The 21,394-nt window shown below is 41.2% G+C and overlaps 1 protein-coding gene across 1 annotated transcript in view; it reads right to left on the bottom strand.

Annotated features, from left to right (window-relative positions):
- The window catches only part of LOC124555773 (serine/threonine-protein kinase GL21140-like), a 208,353-nt gene that overhangs the window by 162,428 nt on the left and 24,531 nt on the right, over positions 1-21,394 (bottom strand). The window contains exons 3-4 of the mRNA XM_047129821.1: positions 16,965-17,648; positions 4,227-4,323 (exon numbers count right to left, since the gene is read on the bottom strand). Coding sequence (XP_046985777.1) covers positions 4,227-4,323; positions 16,965-17,645 — 778 coding nt within the window. The 5' untranslated portion in view covers positions 17,646-17,648. The remainder of the gene's footprint in view (positions 1-4,226; positions 4,324-16,964; positions 17,649-21,394) is intronic.

Genomic DNA, 21,394 nt, shown 5'->3' with positions numbered 1-21,394 from the left:
ATTATTCTTGTCTCAGTATCACAACCTATTCCACGAGCCTGTGACACTGGAGAAACATCCTGAAATGCAGTATGGGGTTCACTGTTTGACCATGGGACAGGGCAGCCTGCCTTGAGTCACAAGCCCACTGAAAGCGGCATTTGAGTGACACCATGCTAAGCCTCACTCTTTGTGCTGTCAGCAATGCCAGATGTCTACTGGTTTGCCTGAGAGGCACTGGATGGCTCCACCAAGTTGTTCCAGATGTACTACAGATGAGAGCCGGAACAAAGAAGTTAAATGAACAAATCAACTGTCATCCTGTCATTTTATTTCGCTCTCCATGGGTGACAATCGAAGGGACATCCATCAGCTGAATCAAGTTGAGCAAAACTAAAGCACCACAAGAAAAGGAACTTCCGTCACTTATTTTTGGTTTTCACGACTTCTGGTGCAACCTATATGAACTACAGTTAATGGTAACTACCAGTCTACATTTCCATCTGGGTCTACATAGATACTCCGCAAGTCACCATAGCGCGCATGGCAGATGGTACCCCACAGCACTACTAGTCATTTCCTTTCTTGTTCCACTCGCAAACAGAGCAAGAGAAAAACGAATGGCTATATGCTCTGTAAGAGCCTTAATTTCTCATGTCTTACCTCCATGTTCCTTACGTGCAATGTAGGCTATGTTGGCAGCAGACGAATTGTTCTGCAGTCAGCTTCAAATGCCAGTTCTCTACATTTTCTCAGTAGTGTTCCTTGAACAGAATGTCGCCTTCCCTCCAGGGATTCCCATTTAAGTTCCCAAAGCATCACCTCAATACTTGCATGTTGTTCAAACCTATTGGTAACAAATCTAGCAACCCGCCTCTGAACTGCATCAATGTCTTCCTTTACTCTGAACTGGTACGGATCCCAAACATTTGAGCAATACTCAAGAATAGGTCACTAGTATCCTTTACAGGTGAACCACTCTTTCTTAGAATTCTCCCAACGAAAATAAGTTGACCATTTGCCTTCCCTATCACAATCCTCACATGCTCATTCCATTTCATATTGCTTTGCTAAGTTAACCCAGATATTTAAACAATGTGACTGTGTCATGCAGGACACTACTAATGCTGCATCTGAACATTATGGATTTACTTTCCCTATGCATCCGCATTAACTTACATTTTTCTAAATTTAGAGTTAGCTGCAATTTGACACACCAACTAGAAATTTTGCGTAAGTCATCTTGTATCGGCCTACAGTCACTCAACTTCAACATCTTACCTGTAGACCACAGCATCACCAGCAAACAACCACAAATTGCTGCCCACCCAGTCCACCACATCATTTTTTATACAGAGAATAATAGCAGTCCTATCACACTTCCCTGCAGCACTCCTGATGTGGATACCCTTGTCTCTGATGAACATTTGCCGTCCAAGGACAACGTACTGGGTTCTATAACTTAGAGCCACTCGCATATCTGTGAATCTATTCTGTATGCTCATACCCTCTTTAGTAGCCTGCAGTGGGGCACTGTGTCAAACACTTCCTGGAAATCTAAAAACGTATTATCTGCCTGTTGCCCTTGATCCATAGTTTCCAGTGTATCATGTGAGAAAAGGGCAAGCTGAGTTTTGCATGGGTGATGCTTTCTAAAACCGTGCTGATTTGCGGACATAAGCTTCTCGGTGTCAAGAAAATTTATTATATTCGAACTAAGAATGTGTTTAAGGGTTCTGCAACAAATCGACGTTAGGGATATTTGTCTTTTGCCCTTCTTCTATGCCGGGGTCACCCGTGCTTTTTTCCAGTTGCTTGGGACTTTGTGCTGGGCGAACGATTTGCAATAAATGCAAGCTGGGTAAGGGGCCAATGCTGTTGAGTAATCTTTGAAAAACCGAACTTTTATTCCATCCAAACATGATGCTAACCTTTGCTTGTCATTTGTGCATTCTCTTTTGAATCAAGTGGGCAACAACCTCTGCTACCTGAGCATTTTCTGAATTCATTATTAAACCATGGTGGGTCTTTCCTGTCTTTAATCCACTTACCAGACAGGTAATTCTCCAGATCACAGCTCACAATTTGCTTAAAATTTGATTAAAATTTGAACATACTTTCTCTACCTCCATCTTACTGGAACTAAGTGATGTTAATTCACTGTCTAAGTGAGATTCTAACAACTGCTTATCTGCCCTTTCTAGCAGAAACACTCTCCTAGCACTCTAAATTCATTTATTAACTTTTGTAACCATAGTTGCTATGACGACAGCATGATCGCTAATCCCTGTTTCTATACTGAAATTGTCAATGAGGTCCAGCCTATTTGTAGCTACAAGGTCTAAGATATTTCCATTGTGTGTGGGCTGCCAAAGTAGCTGCTCAAGACAGTTTTCAGAAAACTGAGCTCAAAAGCATTTGACATGTGTGTGTGTGTGTGTGTGTGTGTGTGTGTGTGTGTGTGTGTGTGCGCGCGCGCGCGCGCGTGCGTGTGTGTGTGTGTGTGTGTGTGTGTGTGTGTGTGTGTGTGTGTGTACGCCTCGCAATGAATCCGTAGAGATCCCAGTCTATACTCTGTAGGCTACAGTCAGCTCTAACTATTACTGCATAATCAGGGTGTTTACTGACTTACACTTTGAATGACTCTGGAACTGTCACAGCACGTTTTACCTAGACCTGCTACACACTCAACTTTGGCCACAATAGAGACAATATTTTTGTCAAGTGCAATAAACATTCCTCTTACTATGGCCTCTAATCTGTCTTTCCAATATATCTTCCACAACTCGCTAAATTATCTCTGAACTTCCTCCTTCGGGTTTCGGCCAGTTCTTGATCCCAATAACAGTTTGAGTGCAAGAATTTTCCTGGAGGACAATAAATTCAGGAACTTTGTTACAAATACTTTGACAATTTACTGATACAATTATGACAGTCAAAGTATCTTTACTCTGAACGCTGTCAGACTTCCCTTGCTGCGTACTGTTTGGTGAGTGTTCATCACAGTACTTCAAACTACCACATAGCCTAAAAAAACCCTCATGTGCACTCCCCAAATACTCTGCTACCTGAGTAGCTGCTTCCATTGGTAGTGCACCCCTGACCTATCAAGGGGAGTCCTACAAATGCCCAAGCAATAATGCAGGTCTAGAAATCTGCAGCCAAGACTGACAGAGTCGATGAATTATGCTCCTTTATAGTGACTATTAAGCTTAAACAATCTCAGCAACAGACCTGTTCAGTGGGTCTTCGAGCTCAGTGAATGCCTGATTGTCTGAATATGATTACACAGTCAAACACAAGCCTGGCAAAATAAATCACACTGCAGCTACCTTGAGTAGCAAAATTAAGATCTTGCAAGTAGGTATCATGCTTGTTGATGACTTGAATGCCAAACAATTCAATGCCAGGTGTTAGAAACTGGCTACCTGTTTGGACTTCATTATAAGAGATGTAAGAATGGGTTACAAAATCACCCATGGTTTTGTTAAAAGGATCATTTACAAAATCACATAAAATGTAAAACCAATTGGAGGGGAGGGGTGTGTGGGAGAGTTGAAAACAGCTTTTCTTCATTCTAAGTTCAGTGTTTTACCCAGTGTACCACATCATGGCATTTGTCCAGAAATCAAAGAGGTTATCATTTTGAGTGGTCTATTTTGCCAACTGCTTAGGCTGTATTTGTCACACAATTTGCTCATAATGATTCTGAATGAAATTTTGTTTCAGTTACCTGAACAATCTTCCTCCTCAAAGACAATAATCAGCAGACAAACTCGTATCACTGTGGTGCAAGCCACGAGATTCCCAGTCTCACTATTATAAAGAAACTGTTGCTGTTAATAACAAATTATTATGACACCTTAGCATAAGTAATTGGGCTACCTGCTACTGCAACACTAATATTTACTTTTCTTTAACAAATACGCAGTATTGAAATGTATTACTTCTTTTTAATGTTTAAGATAAAAAATTCCAGATTTTTCTCCCAAAGTAGCACTTTAAAACTTTAGATGGAGCTTACAGAGTGAGAATAACAAATTATTTCATTTGAAGGCTTTCATTTCATCATCAGTAACATTTCAATGCATTAAGTGTTTGCACCTGTGAAGCTACATTTCACACTTTCTGGAATGGTACAATGTGCCTAATTCACAATAAAAATGTAAAGAAAGTACACAGAATAAAACACAGGAAACTAAATTTACAATGAAAATGATTCAACAAAAATTTTAACTCTTAGTTACCTTCATAATCTAACTCAAAATCTCTCTTACTCGGTCTCTCCAATCCGTAAGCAAAAAACAAATCTTCTGTTTTAAAAAAGTCTTCATGTGATGTGACCTTGAACAAAAAAAAATTAACATTAGACAATAACTACATGGGTGTGACTGCAGATTGACTGCTATGTCAGATGCACAAATGTGTGAGAAGAAATTTGTCATAGTCTCGACTGTAATGTAAAGAAGTCTTGCAACAATTACATCAAGAAGCACAGTTTGCAACAAACTCCACTGTTCTTGAAAAAAATTTCAGTATCTGAAGTAGTGTAATACCATGCTCCACATATTTTATATGTGGCAAAAGACAGTGTGTAACGAGGCAGAAAAACATAATACAATAAAAATGAGCTTGAATGAAGGCAAATCAAAGATAATAAGGAAAACGACTTTGCGAAATAAAAAAGGTAAAGGTATTTGATAAATGTGATCCGGTTCCCAGAGACTGACGCATGTTAGCCTCGGATCCAGAGAACTAAAATTATTTTTGTAACACTTAGACACTGATGATGTAGTATTACACTGTGTACAGTGATTGTGTGCATCATATGCAGGGTGTTCAGAGATTCTCATTACAAACTTAAACAACTTGTAGAGGAGAGTGAGTATGTAATATTTTGAATAGAAACCCATGTCTGAAAATGTACTGTTTCCATCCTACGATGGTTTCATCTCAGATGTGTAATGCGTACTTGTCTGCTGGTTCGCAATAGATTACACAGGATGATGTGAATTATGTCAGACGGTCACCTGATATTACGTAATGTGTGCCCTGCTACAAGTCTCCTGCAGAGACAGAGGAAGATGTGTTGTCACCAGTTCTGGCCACTGCACTAGAAACTTGCGAGACACCAGGTGGGATGGAAAGTGCATATCAGAACATGGTTCATAGGTACAATGTCCGTAACATCGTTGTTGATGGCAATGCATCATTACTGTTCTGTACATACAGTATGCTAGGTTCTTTTTTCTTTCGGACTAATGAAAACACCAAATAGTTAAGAGTTAATAGAAACAAATGTGCTCAACTGGTGAATGAATGTTTTCATTACGTTTCCTTTCAAATTATTACCCGGTAATTGTACTGCATCAAGCCTAATTCAATTCCTCAAGCAGAAGTGGACAAGTTAAACATTTGAACTGAAAGCATCATAGAATGACACATTCTCAGACATGGATTCCTATTCATGATCACTCACTCCCTTCTATGAGTCCTAGAAGTTTGTAGCAGGAATTACCGAACACCTTGTAGGCCATAAAAAAAAACATTAAAACACTTAGTAACAAATATTTCTCAAACAACAACCATTTTGCTTAAGCTTTATAAAATTAATGATTACACACAGCATTATTTACAGATGTAAGTTATTTATTTATCGTTAACACTGTAATATTTCTTTAACTTCTTTGGAAAGTTACTGCCTTATTCAGCATCCTGTATGTTTTTTGGCAGACTTTCTATTAACATTATACCTGAGTACCAAGGGTTGTTTTTCCATTCAAAGGATTGGTAGTAGGATTGTCTGAATTGGTTTTTCCTCAGAGTATTGTGTTGCTTTTATTGTTAACTATTTTTATATGATTAGGTTAAAATGGCTATACTTTTGAAGCAGTTTATTCATGTTTCAAATGGCTTTTTCCTTAAACTGTCCCCATTTGTTTCCCAAGTTGAATGTAGTTTGTTTCCTGTGTTTGAATTTTCTCATACTGGTGTTCCACACTGCAGGTATGATTCAGTTTCTGTGGCATACTGTACATGCAAGCTGTCTGTATATTGCAACAGCCACTTCATAGTGGGCATGACAGTACCGAGTTTTTAAACATGTTGTGTTAATACGCTGTTTCCATTTCATGCCAATAGTCACAGTAATGCCTTCTTCAACTTTGTTTCATCAAGCTTTATTTTTGTATGGTGAGACTTTTCTTTGTTTCTGAGCACTGTTTACATAGTGTACTCCATTTTTATAATCAGCTTATTTTCTATTATGCCACGATGTTTGCAGAATTACATACAGTGTGGTTATAATCAAACTTTCACTACTTGAGCCAGTGTAGACAGGAAATTAATTCCTGTATGGGTACCCAGCTTCAAAGGAATCATGTTCAGACTGTGTGCTGCAGGATTTGCAGTGTTAGCATCATGATTTACCATTAGGCACCTGTACTGGTATGGCAATGTGGGGTTTTAACACAATTAACAGTTTGCATTATAGATGCAGTAGTCAAAATGGGTCTGGACAACGTGAGCAGGACTTTAAGAGCAAAGCTTTTTTTTAAAAAAAAATTTCTGCTATAGTTCTGCTGCTCCTCTTGAGTATCGCCGCATTAACAGAATACAGAGAGTCGCTTTTTCGGCACTTGGGTTGAAGAACATGATTCGGATGTTCGAATTAACTGGCGATTTGGGAACTGCTCCTGGGACAGACAATGGCCAACTGCGCCACAAATTGTTGAAGTAGTTGTTGCTACCATGGCCAAGAATGCTGGATACAATGTGTGACCTTCATGCAGTGCTCAAGCTGTGTCACAAAAGCTGAACATTCCATCCTCCTCTGTTCAAAAAGCACTGTGAACAATTGCAAAATCGTATCTCAAGTGTTGTTCCACGCTGCTGTGGATGCAGGTGGTCATCACATTGAGCAATGTTTGTAACACATGGAAGTTAGAATGCATTACTTCCAATGGTTTTTTTCATTATTTCTCTTCTGCATGTCCTTACAAATGTTTTCACAAAGTTTCCCTGTTCTACAATACACATCTTCCATAGGGGCTTTCTCAAGTAGCAAAAGTTTAATTACAACTGCCCTGTGTATTGCACATTTATATCTCCATTTAGTATTGTCATATCATCAGCACCAAACATTTTTCTCTCTCTCTTCTGTAACAGTATCACTTATAAACAGATCAAATAACAATGGCACCTTTACCAAACCCTGCACTGTACTTCATTTGATTGATTTCGTTTCTGACTGGCACGTGTTCCATATTGACACAGAGCATTTCTTGTTGTTTAGGTATTCCCTATCATGTTTTCCCATAAATGACAGTTTTCCAGTGTTTGTATCAGTATTTCATGAGCAATGCTGTCAAATACTTTGGAAATATCCATGAACTTTGGGGATAAAACCATTTCTTCTCTATGACTGTATAATATATTATCAAACACAACTGCGGATACATACTGTTCATTACCTTTAACCTTTCTGAAACTGTGCTGTGGCCAATGAGAAGGTAGGGCTTAAACAAATAAACAACTAATCCACTATACATAAGCAATTCTGGGATTTTGGATAAGCTTGATATCAGTGAAACTGGTCTGCAGTTTAACAGTCATTCTTGTTACATTTTTTCTACACTGTCTCACCATCCCAACCATTAAATTTTTCCAAAAAAGGTCTGTCCCTGAAAGAGCACTTTGCTACACCCAACAATGGTGTGATAATTTGTTCCCTAACTAGCTGCATGATGCCATTCAAGTCATTTGATACTTGTGAAGTACATATTTCACTCACTGTGATGACAATGAAAAAGTTTAGTTCTATGCTGAAAATATATATAATGCTTTCGCACTTTGAAAGATTTATCTTGGCTTAATGAGTTAGCCTAAAAAATTATCCTGAATGACATTCAGGAATGAAAGTAAAGGGGAAATATCATCCATGTCTGACATTATCCAGACTGTAAAAGATTTGTTTAGGCAATTCAGCAGTTCCACGGAATGCTCCTTCCAACTGAATTTATCATGTAGTAATCACTAGAATTTCACACTATCAACTTCTTCAATCAGCTTCTCATAGTTTGGACACATACTGTCACGGGAAACCTCTTCCAACAACTTAACTGTATATAGCGTGACTTTTCAAAGTTTTGTGACACAAAAATTCATAAATAACTACATAAATAAATAAAGGCTACAAACCATTTATTAACGCCAATGAAAATTTCACTACGCCAACCTTCTAAAACTATACTCGATACATGTTCACCTCTTCTGCAAACAAAACCAATTTAGCATCTGGTAATGTTACTGACGAAAGGTCATTAACACAGATCACAAAAAGTAAGGACTCAGAGATGGAACCTAGTTGGACAACATACATAATTAGTTCCTAGTTGAATGATGACTTATAGCTTAACACAGGACTCTCTCCTACTGACAAACCTTTTTTTTTTCTGTCAGACACGATGAACCATTTTGCATCATTTCCTGTTACACCATGTGACGAAGCAAGCTGGGATATTTTTACTTCCTCTCTTGTTTTGCCATCTGCCTCCTTAAAATTCATTTCTTCATGTCTGACTAACCACCAGTGACATACGTAAGTATAATCTGCATTTTCATGAAAGAGAGAGGTCGGCCCTCAGTTTTGAAGAATATAACACCAGATATAATCTTGTGCTTAATTTTACGTATGTAATTGATTTTTTAATTTATGTTGACTATTCCTAGTTAATATCTTTTGTTATAGGGTGAAATCACTAATTGTTTTGTAGCTTAAATTCTATTGTTGACATATAAACAAATGTAAATTCTGTACTAATTATAAACATTTGGAGGACCAACTAATAGTATTCTCAAAGTATTTATTTGGCTCTATTTGAAAACATGTTAGCAAAGTCAGCTCGTAATTACTTTCAAAGTAATTAACAGTTTTGTCAAAAGTATTGTTTGTGTAATGATATTTTTTAATTTCATGATTTAAACAAATAATTTGGCCTAACTGTTGTAGTAGAAGAAACTGTTAAAAAGAACCAATTTTTCGATGAATTCAGTTAGTTTAATGAGTTAAGTTTTAATTGTAATTTCTATAAATTAAACACTGGACAATGTGTAGTTTCAGCACCTATTATTGTAAGGATATACAAGGGCCCAATTTTTGGCCCCTAGACAGTCAGTCCACAGCCGAGTTTCAGACAAGGAACCTGTATTGGTTAGATCAACAACAATGCATCCGCGAAATAAGTGTAACACAATTAGGCCGTCTGTTAAAACGACAATGTGTTCCATCCGTACCTTGTTATTCTTCAATAACTGTGTGGTTAGGTTTTTACTGCTCATAGATGTTCAATAGTAAACTATTGTGGCAGTATGTGGGCGTTCGCCTGCAAGCTATTAATGAGGCTTATTGAAAGTTAAACAATAGTGCATTGTCCATCTTAAATGTGTATAATGGGGGGAGGGGGGTTGTGAACAGTGAAAGTAAACAATTGCGAAATGCAAATTTGCACCTGTTGGCTAAATCATTTAAGCAGTCAGTGTTGAACTTCATCCTCCATTTTTCAGCCAGTATCACAACACAGTACATCGACACCAAGGACAACAAATGAAGAAATAAAGCAGGCAAATGTCACAACACTACTCTAATTTACTCAAAAGGATATAGTGATTTTGGTAGTGAAAAGCCTTTGATGGATCACATAATATACACTGAAGAGCCAAAGAAACTGGTACACCTGCCCAGTATCATGTAGGGCCCCCGTGAGCATGCGGAAGTGCCACAACACAACATGGTATAGACTCGACTAATGTCTGAAGTAGTACTGGAGGGAACTGACACTATGAATCCTGCAGGGCTGTCCATAACTCCATAAGAGTACAAGGGGGTGGAGATTTCTTCTGAACAGCACACTGCAAGGCATCCCAGATATGCTCAATAATGTTCATGTCTGGGGAGTTTGGTGGCCAGCTGAAGTGTACAAACTCAGAATGGTGTTCCCGGAACCACTCTGTAGCAATTTTGGATGTGTGGGCTGTTGCACTGCCCTGCTGGAATTGCTCAAGTCCATCGGAATGCACAATGCACATGAATGGATGCAGGTGATCTAACAGGATGCTTATGTATGTGTCACCTGTCAAAGTTGTGTCTAGAAATATCAGGGGGTCCGATATCACTCCAACTGCACACACCCCACACCATTACAGAGCCTCCACCAGCTATAACACTCCCATGCTGACATGCAGGGTCCACGGATTCATGAGGTTGTCTCCATACTCGTACAAGGCCATTCGCTTGATACAATTAGAAATTAGACTTGTCCAACCAGGCAACATGTTTCCAGTCATCAACAGTCCAATGTCAGTGTTGAAAGGCACAGACGAGGCATAAAGCTCTGGGTCATGCAGTCATCAAGGGTACACAAGCGGGCCTTCGGCTACGAAAGCCCATATTGATGATGTTTCATTGAGTGGTTCACACGCTGACACTTGTTGTTGGCCCAGCAATGATATCTGCAGCAATTTTCTAAAGGGTTGCACTTCTGTCATGGTGAATGATTCTCTTCAGTCCTCGTTGGCCCCGTTCTGCAGGATCTTTTTCCAGCTGCAGCAATGTTGGAGATTTGATGTTTTACCGGATTCCTGATATTCACAGTACGCTCTTATGGGAAAACTTCATCACACCTTGGAAATGCTGAGTCCCATCACTTGTGCGCTAACTATAACACTACGTTCAAACTCTCTTAAATCTTGATAATCTGCCATTGTAGCAGCAGTAACTAATCTAACAACTGCATCTGACACTTGTTGTCTTACATAGGCATTGCCGATTGCAGAGTCATATTCTGCCTGTTTGCATATCTCTGTATTTGAACACAGATGCCTATACCAGTTTATTTGGCACTTCAGTGTACGAGCAGTCTGCAGTTTAACATCTAATGAATTGTGCACATTATCACTGTATGTGTAAGTAACTCTCTCAATGTTGGAACTTTAGTATCTGCCCAGGAATGACAACGTTATTAAACAACACTGTTTGCACAAGGTACTGAACCAGCCGATGGCTGCTCTACAACTGGGGAAATGAACCCCATAAGAGGAAACGAAAATTCACTGTATGATTCAGTCTACGGGAAACAGAAAGTCCATGTAGAGACGAGCACAAGAATAAACATTACACACAACTGACATAGGCAGCTGACGACCAAACTCTTAGCAACAATGCATGGCAGAACGTACAAGGTAAGGTCCAGAGTCAGAACTGCCTCATCCAGCTTACTGTCACGTTGCCGGCACGTAAACATTCCATCAGTGGGTCTACCCATACCAAATGTCAGATGTACCCCTCCAGGACAGTTGCCCACACCATTCTGCTGCAGTAACCATGCCAGCTCATCTGCCTCCACTGTAATGTCCATTGACAGTATGAGTCCCTCCACAGTGAAAAGGCTATGTAGCACTGGAAATGTCCAGCTTTGGGTCATGACTTCAGGTGCAAAACCAGAGAGAGCACAGGAGACCCGGACAGCAGACTGACCAGTAAAATCCTGAAACTTCCTGGCAGATTAAAACTGTCTGCCGGGCCGAGACTCTTAACTCGGGACCTTTGCCTTTTGTGGGCAAGCGCTCTACCACTGAGCTACTACCCAAGCACGACTCACGACCCATCCTCACAGCTTCAGTTCTGCCAGTACCTTGTCTCCTAGCTTCCAAACTTCACAGAAGCTCTCCTGCAAACCATTCTGGAAACATCCCCCAGGCTGTGGTTAAGCCATGCATCTGCAATATCCTTTCTTCCAGGAATGCTAGTTCTGCTTGGGGCACGAAGCCGCACGTGAAGGGAGGGTGGCAGAGGGTGAGACTGGGGCAGCAATGGGGAAGCACACTGCTGTAAGTAGGAGCCCACACCTGGAACAATGTTGCGACCAACCCTGTTGTCAGGCTGAAGAAGACTGGCAGTGACAACCCAACAGGTTGCAGTTACAACTGATTTGCAAGACGGGTCAGCTGCTCCTGACCCCCATAAATCAGCAATAACTGCCGACCTTTGCAGTCATAGCATGCAGCAGCCACCCCTGGTACCAGTCAAAAGACCAACCCAAAGAGCAATCTCAGGGTGGTTCCAGAACATGCAACTCAGGCTGCAATAAATGCAGGAGATTCTGCCATCTGATAACTGGCATCGCCTAATACATAGCCAGAAAACTCAACAACACATCATCATGGGAAGAGGCAGTTATGGACTACTACATTTGATTCAGAACATATGCACAAACGCGTGAAGTGCTCTACCTCTGAGTAAGAAGTCATGTGAAATGGGGCAGTAGTCAAATGGTTTATACTGTTGAAAACACAAAAGTCTTCAAACTATTGCGACACAAACTCCCAACTGTTATTTGACATGAGGGTCCTTGGGGGTTCCCTTGATGGCAAAAATGATTGACAATACACAAACAGTGGCAGTCAATGAAATGGAGGAACACTTGGCTACATACAGTAAATTTGACAAGGCATCAACCACCAACAACCCCCTGCTGCTCAAAAATGTAGGACCTGTAAGTTCTCAACAGATGTTTGATGTCATGATAGACTGCTGATCAACAGACTTGACGTTGTGCCAATGCCTTCACATGAGTCATACCCCAGTGCAACACATGCAGCATTGGGGACTGGTGGGGGGGTGGGGGGGGGCACCACCCAACCTCCATGGCAAGCAAGATGACGCCCTAAATAACAGTGAGTTGATCATGGAAGACAGACAGAGAGACAGAGAGAGAGAGAGAGAGAGAGAGAGAGAGAAATGATTTTCTGGAAAAACAGGTTGGTGGCTGTGGACACTGCAATCTTTTGCAGAGTCAGCAGAAAATTCAACAAGGTTTACTGCAAGTTATCGTTCAACATGAACATGAGAGCCTCTTGCTGAATTCCAGATTGAGCCCCACTGGCAGTAGCGATAGCACACCAACATTTGCATGCTGGGCAGTGGAGTTGTTAAATGCGATAACAATAATTACTGAAAAAAAGGGACCAGCACTGCAACTGGCGGTGAAAAAAAAGGGACCAGCACTGTAATTGGCGGTGAAAAAAAGGGACCAGCACTGCAATTGGCGGCCAGTCATATCTCGGAGTTTGGAACAAGAGCCAAATAAGGGAACCAGATGTTTGTGGTCGCAGATGAGAACAAACTTTGCCCTATACAAGAAAAAGTACAACTTATTAAATCCAAAAATAATGGCCAGCACCTTGTTTTACACCTGTGAATAATTATGCTCAGTTTTTGGTGCCATTTGGGGATCCAATGAGACAGAACCTCACCAATGCCATACTCGGATGTGTCAAAGGCCAGGGTTAAAGGCTTCCCTAGCATAAAAGAAGCCACACAGGGAGCAACACAAACACTGCTCGAGGGACTCTAAAGCCCACTGACAACTCGCAGACCAGACAAACTTAATGACTTTTTGGTAAAGCCAGTTAAGAGGATGGCAGAAGAACACAGGGTGGGAGATGAACTTGGCGTAATATGCAAAAAAGACTGGAGCTCCTTCAGGTTCTTGGGTGCCAGCAGTTTTATGATGGCTTTGATATGTATGGACAACGCCACCTTTGCTAAGTGCATGTTTCAAGAAACACATTTTTGGGGAGCAAAAACTGCACTTTTCCAGCTTGCAAAAAAGGCCATTTTCCAGAAGATGTTGGAAAACTAACTGTAGGTTTTGTAAATGCCCCTCTCACGTAGAAAACACAATCCAAATGTCATCAAGGTAGTTTACACAACAGAGAATGTCCTGAATCAACTGCTCCAAATATCATTGATAAGTTCCTGGCACAGATGAGATTCCAAAAACCAAGCGATTAAACTAGTAAAGCCAAAAGGAGATGCATCCAAAGGCAACTGCCGGTATGCATTGCACAAGTCAATGCACAAAAAGTACTTATCCCTGACAACTTCAACAACAACTCCGGCTGCAGAATGGGGTATGAATCCACGACATATTTCACATTAACCATCTGGTTAAAGTCACCACAAGGGCACACTGCACTGTAAGGCTTTTGAATTGCCACCAAACGGGTGGCCCACTGGCTCGACAAAATAGGAGAAACAATGCTTTCATCCTTCCGACACTGCAACTTGGATTTTGCCTCCTCATCCATGGAGAAGGAAGTCTGGAGAGGGTGACAAAATTTAGGTTTCGCTGAGAGAAATGTGTGCCTTGAAATTTTCTGGCCGGCCCAATGTATTCTCAAAGCAGCGGTCTGTACGACTGCAGTAAGGAATCAAAATCTTGAAAAGGGACCAATTGAAATACTAAATGTACTTCAGCCATGTGGAAACCAAAAACAGAGAAACTGTTTAACCTAAAAACACACTGTGCCAACAGTGAACTGACCACTACCATATTATGTGCAGAGACGGCAACAGCCCCTCAAAGGAATATACTGTTTACTTTAAGACAACTTGATGTCGCAGCCCAAGAGCCTGTATGTGTCTAAATTAACGAGGTTGACTTTGCTCCCGTTTTTATTTGAAATTTGGATGGTTGCCCATCTATTACCAATATCAGCAAAACACACTGAGGTGACATGTGAGTGGCATCACAGACATCTCCGAAGTCCAGTGAAAACAAAGGGTCACCAGACTGACTGGTGGCTCACTGACTGCCAAACACTTGCCAGATGGCTTACCTGATGGCATAACCCACACATGGCTTCCATGGGTGGAAAATCTCATTGAACATGCAGCAAATGAGAATCAGGGCATGACCACTGGCTCGCCCAATAAGCAGTAGCAGAGTGCCGCCAAGAACCGAAAAAACACCATGGGTGGGAATTAGGACGATGCGATGACACAAACCACCTGAGGTCAACATAGTCAAAGGCAGGCAATGTGCACACATCAATGCAACGGAATCAGTGGCATCAACACATGGTGACTCACGACTCACGCTGCCTCGGGAACCCCTCGGGGCATCAGGGGCTGTTTACCATGCACACCTAACTGTGCAACCTGCCAACTGTCAAAAAAAGTCCCTTACTGCAACCGCAAGCTCATGTGATTCTGCAGTCTGGGCAACACCAGCTAAAGAAGAATTGGGCAAGATCAAATTCCTAGTATAGACCTCAGGATCAGATGCAAACAGGACAGTCACATTCAGAATTACCAAGTCTGCATATGAGGGTCTAATGGATTGGTAGATATCTGGGCCAGTAATGATACCTGCATCTGATTCCATCTATATCTTCACAAATCCTAGGTGACCAGATACAGTATCGTTGACGAACTTCAGGATAGCATACTGGATCACAGCTCCCTCTATACAATGCTCAATTAATGAATAGGAATTCTTCTTTGGTTGGTTCCTCCTCCTCCAAAGCTGCTCTTCCCTCTGTTCAGCAGCAATATCATACAATGTAGCAGTGACAGGTTTCATCCCTTATGCTGTGTTCCACCAAAGAATTCCTTGAAAGGCAGTCAGGTTCCTTGTGTTTATGCCCACTTGTATATCCCATTGTGATGTACTTCTGAAGCCTCAGGTCCCATCTTGCGAGTCGACATGATGAGTCCTTCAGGCTAGTGAGACTACATAGAGGATGGTGGTCCATCAAAATGGTGAATGGTTTGCCAAATAAATGCAGCTGGAACTTGATATTGGCCCAAACAACTGCAAGGCACACTCTATTGGTTGCTGAGTATATCAGACTCACAGTATGCTGGCACTTTTTGAGCACCTTCCTGAATTTGCACTAAAACTGTATCTATTGCATAACTGCTAAGGTCAGTGTGAAGTTGTCTCAGCATTCTCACCATACAATGCTAGGACTGGAGAAGATGTTAGTACTTCCTTAAGGACAAGGAAAGATCTTTTTTTGCAACTCATTCCAGGAAAATTTGGTATCTCCCTGCAGTAGTATCCTTGCAAGCGATGCGTCTTGGTACAAAGTCCTTTATCAATTGCCAGTGGTATGAACACATTCCGAGAAAATCTCTTTCATCATCATTGTGCTGAGGAGTTGGAAAATTTGTGACTGCTCTTATTTTCTACAGATTGGGACGGATTCCATTGCCATTCATTAGATGACCCAAAATTTTTGTTTCTTAGGCAGCAAAGAGGCACTTTTTCGAATTTGGGCAGAGGACTGCTGTCTGAACACACTTTAACACATTTGTCAGTTGGCTTGTATACTGGTTCCTGTTTGTGCATAGGAGATGGCTTTTATGCTGCCTAATTGGAGCCACAGAGCCGAAGATGTTTTGAAGTAATCAGCATCTTCACCAAACAATGTCACGTCATAACCACATTCCAGTACAAATATGAATAGTCTGTGAAGTGCAACCCTTAGCACTGGAAGCACGTTTATTACGAAAGATGTACAGCCAGAACAGGACTGACTTCCTGGATAGAGAGCAACTATTTACATGAACCCTGAATATCACATAATACACAAACATAAGACATTTCAAGAACCTTCCAGCAATGATAAGTACTAAATAACAGGTTTGACCTGGTGACCTGCAGCCCAACACAGAGCAATGATAACCACTATGCCACACTGCATGCATCGCAACTCCTGGCAATGTAATATTGTTATTTGTAATGGTGGTCTGAGATATTCTATGGCAACAAATACTGAGCCTGACAAACCCATTTTTCAGTAAAAGTTATGAAATATTTGTTGAAAAGTTTTGCAACAAACCTATCTGATGAACGCTCTTGTAACAGTTGAAGGTAGCACATTTGGCTGCCATTATTTTTCACCAAGCATTTGTAGCTGAAGACAACATTTAGTCATCCCCTGCTAAGTACACCAAAACACAACTAAATGGTTACACAAAATAAAATGGAACAACAGTAACCAACAGAGGAGCAGATTTGCTGATATTAGATTACTGTATTCCACACTGCTGAAGACCAGAGGAGTAATCAGCATTTGCATCTGAACCACAGACACACATTTCAAATAGTTACATGAAGTTATCACAGTACACTTACCTGAGATCCATCAGCTGCATACACTTTCAACACAGGGCCTGTATCAAGTCTCACAGCCTCCGTTATAACTGTAATTGTATGATCAAAAGAAGGTGCATTCCTCTTGTTAATTAGAAGACGTACAATTTTTCTTGGTCTTGTACCATTTCTCACCACAGTTATAACACGAGGATAAATGTAAGAAGGAAAATGCTGTTTCACTGGCAAAGATTCATTAGCTTGAAAACTTTTTGTCTTTGTTTTATGAGCACCTCTCCTGACACCAACATAATTCAGTCGTTTGAATGGTTCTCCTGATCCTGCTGCAACATAGCTTTTCCCATCCTCCAGATCATCAAGTGACATGATTTTCTTTCCAGTTAAGGAGTATAAATTTCTAACTCCAGTCGGTAGGTTTACATGCTTTGATAATGAACGAGTAACCTCTGAAAACACACTTTCAAATGACCTATACCTTTCTGTAGGAAAAACAAGTGATACTCCTTTGAAATATACATCAGCATTACGGAAAAAATGACATCTTTTGGCATGTCTTACTGATCTTGCTGATATATTACTTTCATCACAACTTAAATGCTCTAGACTGCTTCCACCACCAGTTAATGATGTTCCATGCTGCATGGAAGATGACAGAGCTGAAGATGATGATAGATTACTTTGGCTGCCCTTGATGCCAGACATGATCTGGAAAAAAAAAAAGGAATCACTTGTTATTGTATCTCAAGTGATCATGAAAACTGAAGAAAGATGATGAAAGCTGATAAAACAGGGAAAATTATTTAGCTAATAATTCGTTTTCCTATGTGTAAGAAAGTTAAATCACTCCTAAAATGAGGCAATTATATGGCTCAACTTCAATGTTCTATTATGAACGGTGGTACTCATTGGTGTTCATCTGTTACTAAAGACATACCACCAATTCTGAAACATTCAAGAAAGAAAGCAAAAACATCAGCAAAATTATGAAAATGATGTAGTAGCTGTGTGCGGCTGGTTGCAACCTAAACTAAAAATGGATACTCCAGGAACTCTGTACCACACATATGCGACCACCTTAAAACCTTGTGACAGAGTGTGACAACATATCCATTATCAAAATATATACCACACTAGAGTTTAGTTAAATTTTTGAGTTTAAGTCTCAAATAAAAGTGCATCTTATTTTACCAGGAAATAAAAGATAGGATTAAAATTTGTGCCACTGAAATGTGAACATCATGAGCACAGCAAACTGGTGGGTTTTCTCACCCAAATGACTGAGTATATATGGATGAATATGGTTAAAATGACAAATATCATAAAAGAAGTAACAGAAAGACACAGAATTACACTCACTTTCAATCACACTCAGTCACCCACACAATCGGAATATCTCACGTTCTCTACGATAGTGTAAAATGGTCATATGTTCCAAAACTTGTAATTAGGAACAGAAGTAATGCAACAGGAAATGTAAAATAATTACACAGGAAAATGAGACTGGCTGATCACTTACAAAAAACATGGATGGCTGATCACTTACAAAAAACATGGATGGACCAGCCACTCTCGCAACACATTAAAAACTTCCTCCCAAAATTTTAGGGAACAAGTGGAAAATTTCGCAAAACCTTGAAAGTCTGGCCACATTCATCTGATTGTCAGTTACAACAGTGGGCAAATCTGTCATTAAATCAGCTGCTGCTCTCTTGGATGAGTGTAAAACAGTCATCTACAATGTGGCTCACTGTGATCAGTACGCCACAAGCACCACACATTGGATAATGATTATTTTGTGTGTATATGTGTGTGTGTGTGTGTGTGTGTGTGTGTGTGTGAGAGAGAGAGAGAGAGGGGGTGGAGGGAGGGGGGGTGGAGGGAGGGGGGGTGGAGAAAGACAGTGGAAAGACAAAGGCTACCCCCACAGGCTAAGTTCCCCTCCCCAGCACTTTAGGGATTATGTAGCAACAGCTAACAAAATTTCAAAACCCCTGTGACACTGATGTCAGAATTGGTGAGTGGATCTTCAGCCAAACCGAGGGCTGCCATGATGTCAATAAAGAAAATACATAATGCCAAAATATTCTGAACCGAAAGCAGCACACCAAGAACTTCATAGTGGTAGATCTTCCTGGCCAGATGACAAAACCACATGTTAAAGGGCTATGTCCTATGTGCAGCCCAGTGAGTGGCACCTCCTTCCATTGGTGTGGTTGACATGAAGTCCACCACACCTTTGCATTCGATTTGAGCCCCACAGTTTGATGTCTCCCACTGACACGATTCTTCTGTCAGATAATGGGAATATGGCTTGTAAGGGGACAGCAATCAACATACGTCATCCAGATATGCTTCTTTGGCTGCTTTGTTGGCTACGTCATTTCCCTGTATCCTGATGTGCCCCGGCCTCCAGCAAAAGACTCTACCCTTGCCTTGGTGTTGGTGTCACTGTACGGTGTCCTGGATCAGCGGAATCAGTTGGTCTATCGGGTACATTTGGTAGACCGCTTGTAGCACACTGAACAAGGCAGCACACACAAGAAACCTTGTACCATGATGACTTTTAATCCACTCCAAGGCTGTCCTAATGCCATTTAACCTCACATCATAATTTTTAAATTGTTCCAGAGGGTGCACTTGGAAATGTCTGTCACAGAAAACAGTTGAATAACTGAGGGCATTCCTTGCAGGGATCTATCCCTATAAAACAACAATAAAACTGTGGTATGTACTTAATATTGAAGAAAACAGAGTGGTAAAAACATAATCTGGAGTACAAGTATACATGCACTGTGTCTGGCTTAAAATCACTTTTGGCCTCTGAAGACATAAAGGCAGCAATTTGTTCCATCCTAGAGGTCTGACACATCCACATTAGGGCTGGCACGATCCTTGCCTGGTATCCATAAGGGAATTAATATTGCTTACTTCCAAATGACTATGTACTATATATCAAACCCGATCTGATTGAAACAGGAAAAGAGCTTGTCTTTGGCTCTAGGGCACAGATGAAGGAACATGTGATAATGAATCTGATGCGGTACTCGAGCAGTGTCTCTGGCTGCATACAAGGCTGATTCCAATTCCCACATGAGGAATGTAAGCTTGTTGGCCATCTCATTACACGAGAAGGAGCAGAGCCTCCTCATCTCCATAGGCCTACTGAATATCTGAAGCTCAGGAGTTTGTCCTGATGATGCAGTGACAGTAAAAAAGTGTTCAGCTAAAACTTCAGCTATGTCCTTAGGTACATCCACTAAGGGTGCAGTGCTCAGCAAGGTCTTAAGGGGAGCGTACTATCCTTGCCTGAAATCCACCTAACTGAGTCCCAAACTCGTGTAGTGGATGTGCGCCAATTAATGGAAAGCACTAATTCCTTGCAGGAGTTCCTCTTCCACTCCTCTACCAGTCGCCTCATTTGTGCTCCCACAGACCTGAAGCCACAAAGATTTTCCATAGTTGTACGACTTTTGAAAAGCTGCAAAGCTGTGCGACTGGTTCCAATTGCTGAACAACCTCCTTCATTCCACCAAGGGGCATCTTAGGTGGCGGCAAGACTGGGGAATGGAATCAGCTGCATCTCATCAGATCACAAAGGTGATATGGTCCACCATCTCCTGGATGCATTCCTCTAGTTCAGAGACAGCCTGCTGACTGTATCACAACCAATTTGCCCTTTGAAGCCTCCATCTTTGTAGTCTCCTGTCGACCACCATCCCAGTCAGCAGATGGATCTACACTGCAAAGGGGTCACTGAAATGCAAATATGTGACTCTGTCCCACTCAACTAAGTCTGCAGCAGCTGGGGAGCAAAAACAAAGGTCAATGGTGGAAGATGACCCTGCAGCAGTAGCAGTGGAAAACTGTACCATCTGACCAGAGTTCAAAAGGTAGATACACACTAAATGGATGAAGTGCTCGACACTACGTTCTCTGGAGCAAAATGATCTCTGGAGGAAGTGGTAGCCAAGCCCCACAGCACAATGTGTGCAATAAAATCATCCAAGAAGAGGAATTGGCGAGAGAATAACCGAAAGCGCTTTGACAGCGCATCTGGATCCAACAGCTTGTGAAGTGGAAGATATAGTGTAAACTGTGATGTGAACTGGTGTGAGAACTTCCACTCCAACAGCTTGTATGGCTGTGGTAAGAGGGACCGGAGAGGAATGGTGTCTGTTATCAATGGAAACAGCCTACCCACCCATAGCCCTGTCTCTTGTAAAATCATCCTTCCCGTAGGAGTGGTAGCTGCTTAATTCAGGTGCGTTGGTGGCTTTAAAATGAGTTTCTGGTATGTGGATGCTGAACGGTCTCTCCTGTACCAAGAACTGTAATTTTTCCAAATGCGGTTGGTATCCATTTAAGTTCCACTGCAATAAGGAAGTCCCTGAGGAAGCCAATGATTAGAGAGGGTTGTCCTCCTACCTCAACAGTGATGATTTACCCAAGAA

Source organism: Schistocerca americana, chromosome X (genome assembly GCF_021461395.2).
Source record: "Schistocerca americana isolate TAMUIC-IGC-003095 chromosome X, iqSchAmer2.1, whole genome shotgun sequence".
In the NCBI taxonomy this organism is placed as follows: Eukaryota; Metazoa; Arthropoda; class Insecta; order Orthoptera; family Acrididae; genus Schistocerca; species Schistocerca americana.
Note: the sequence above shows the minus strand (reverse complement) of the source record. Positions and strands in the feature narration are given on the sequence as shown.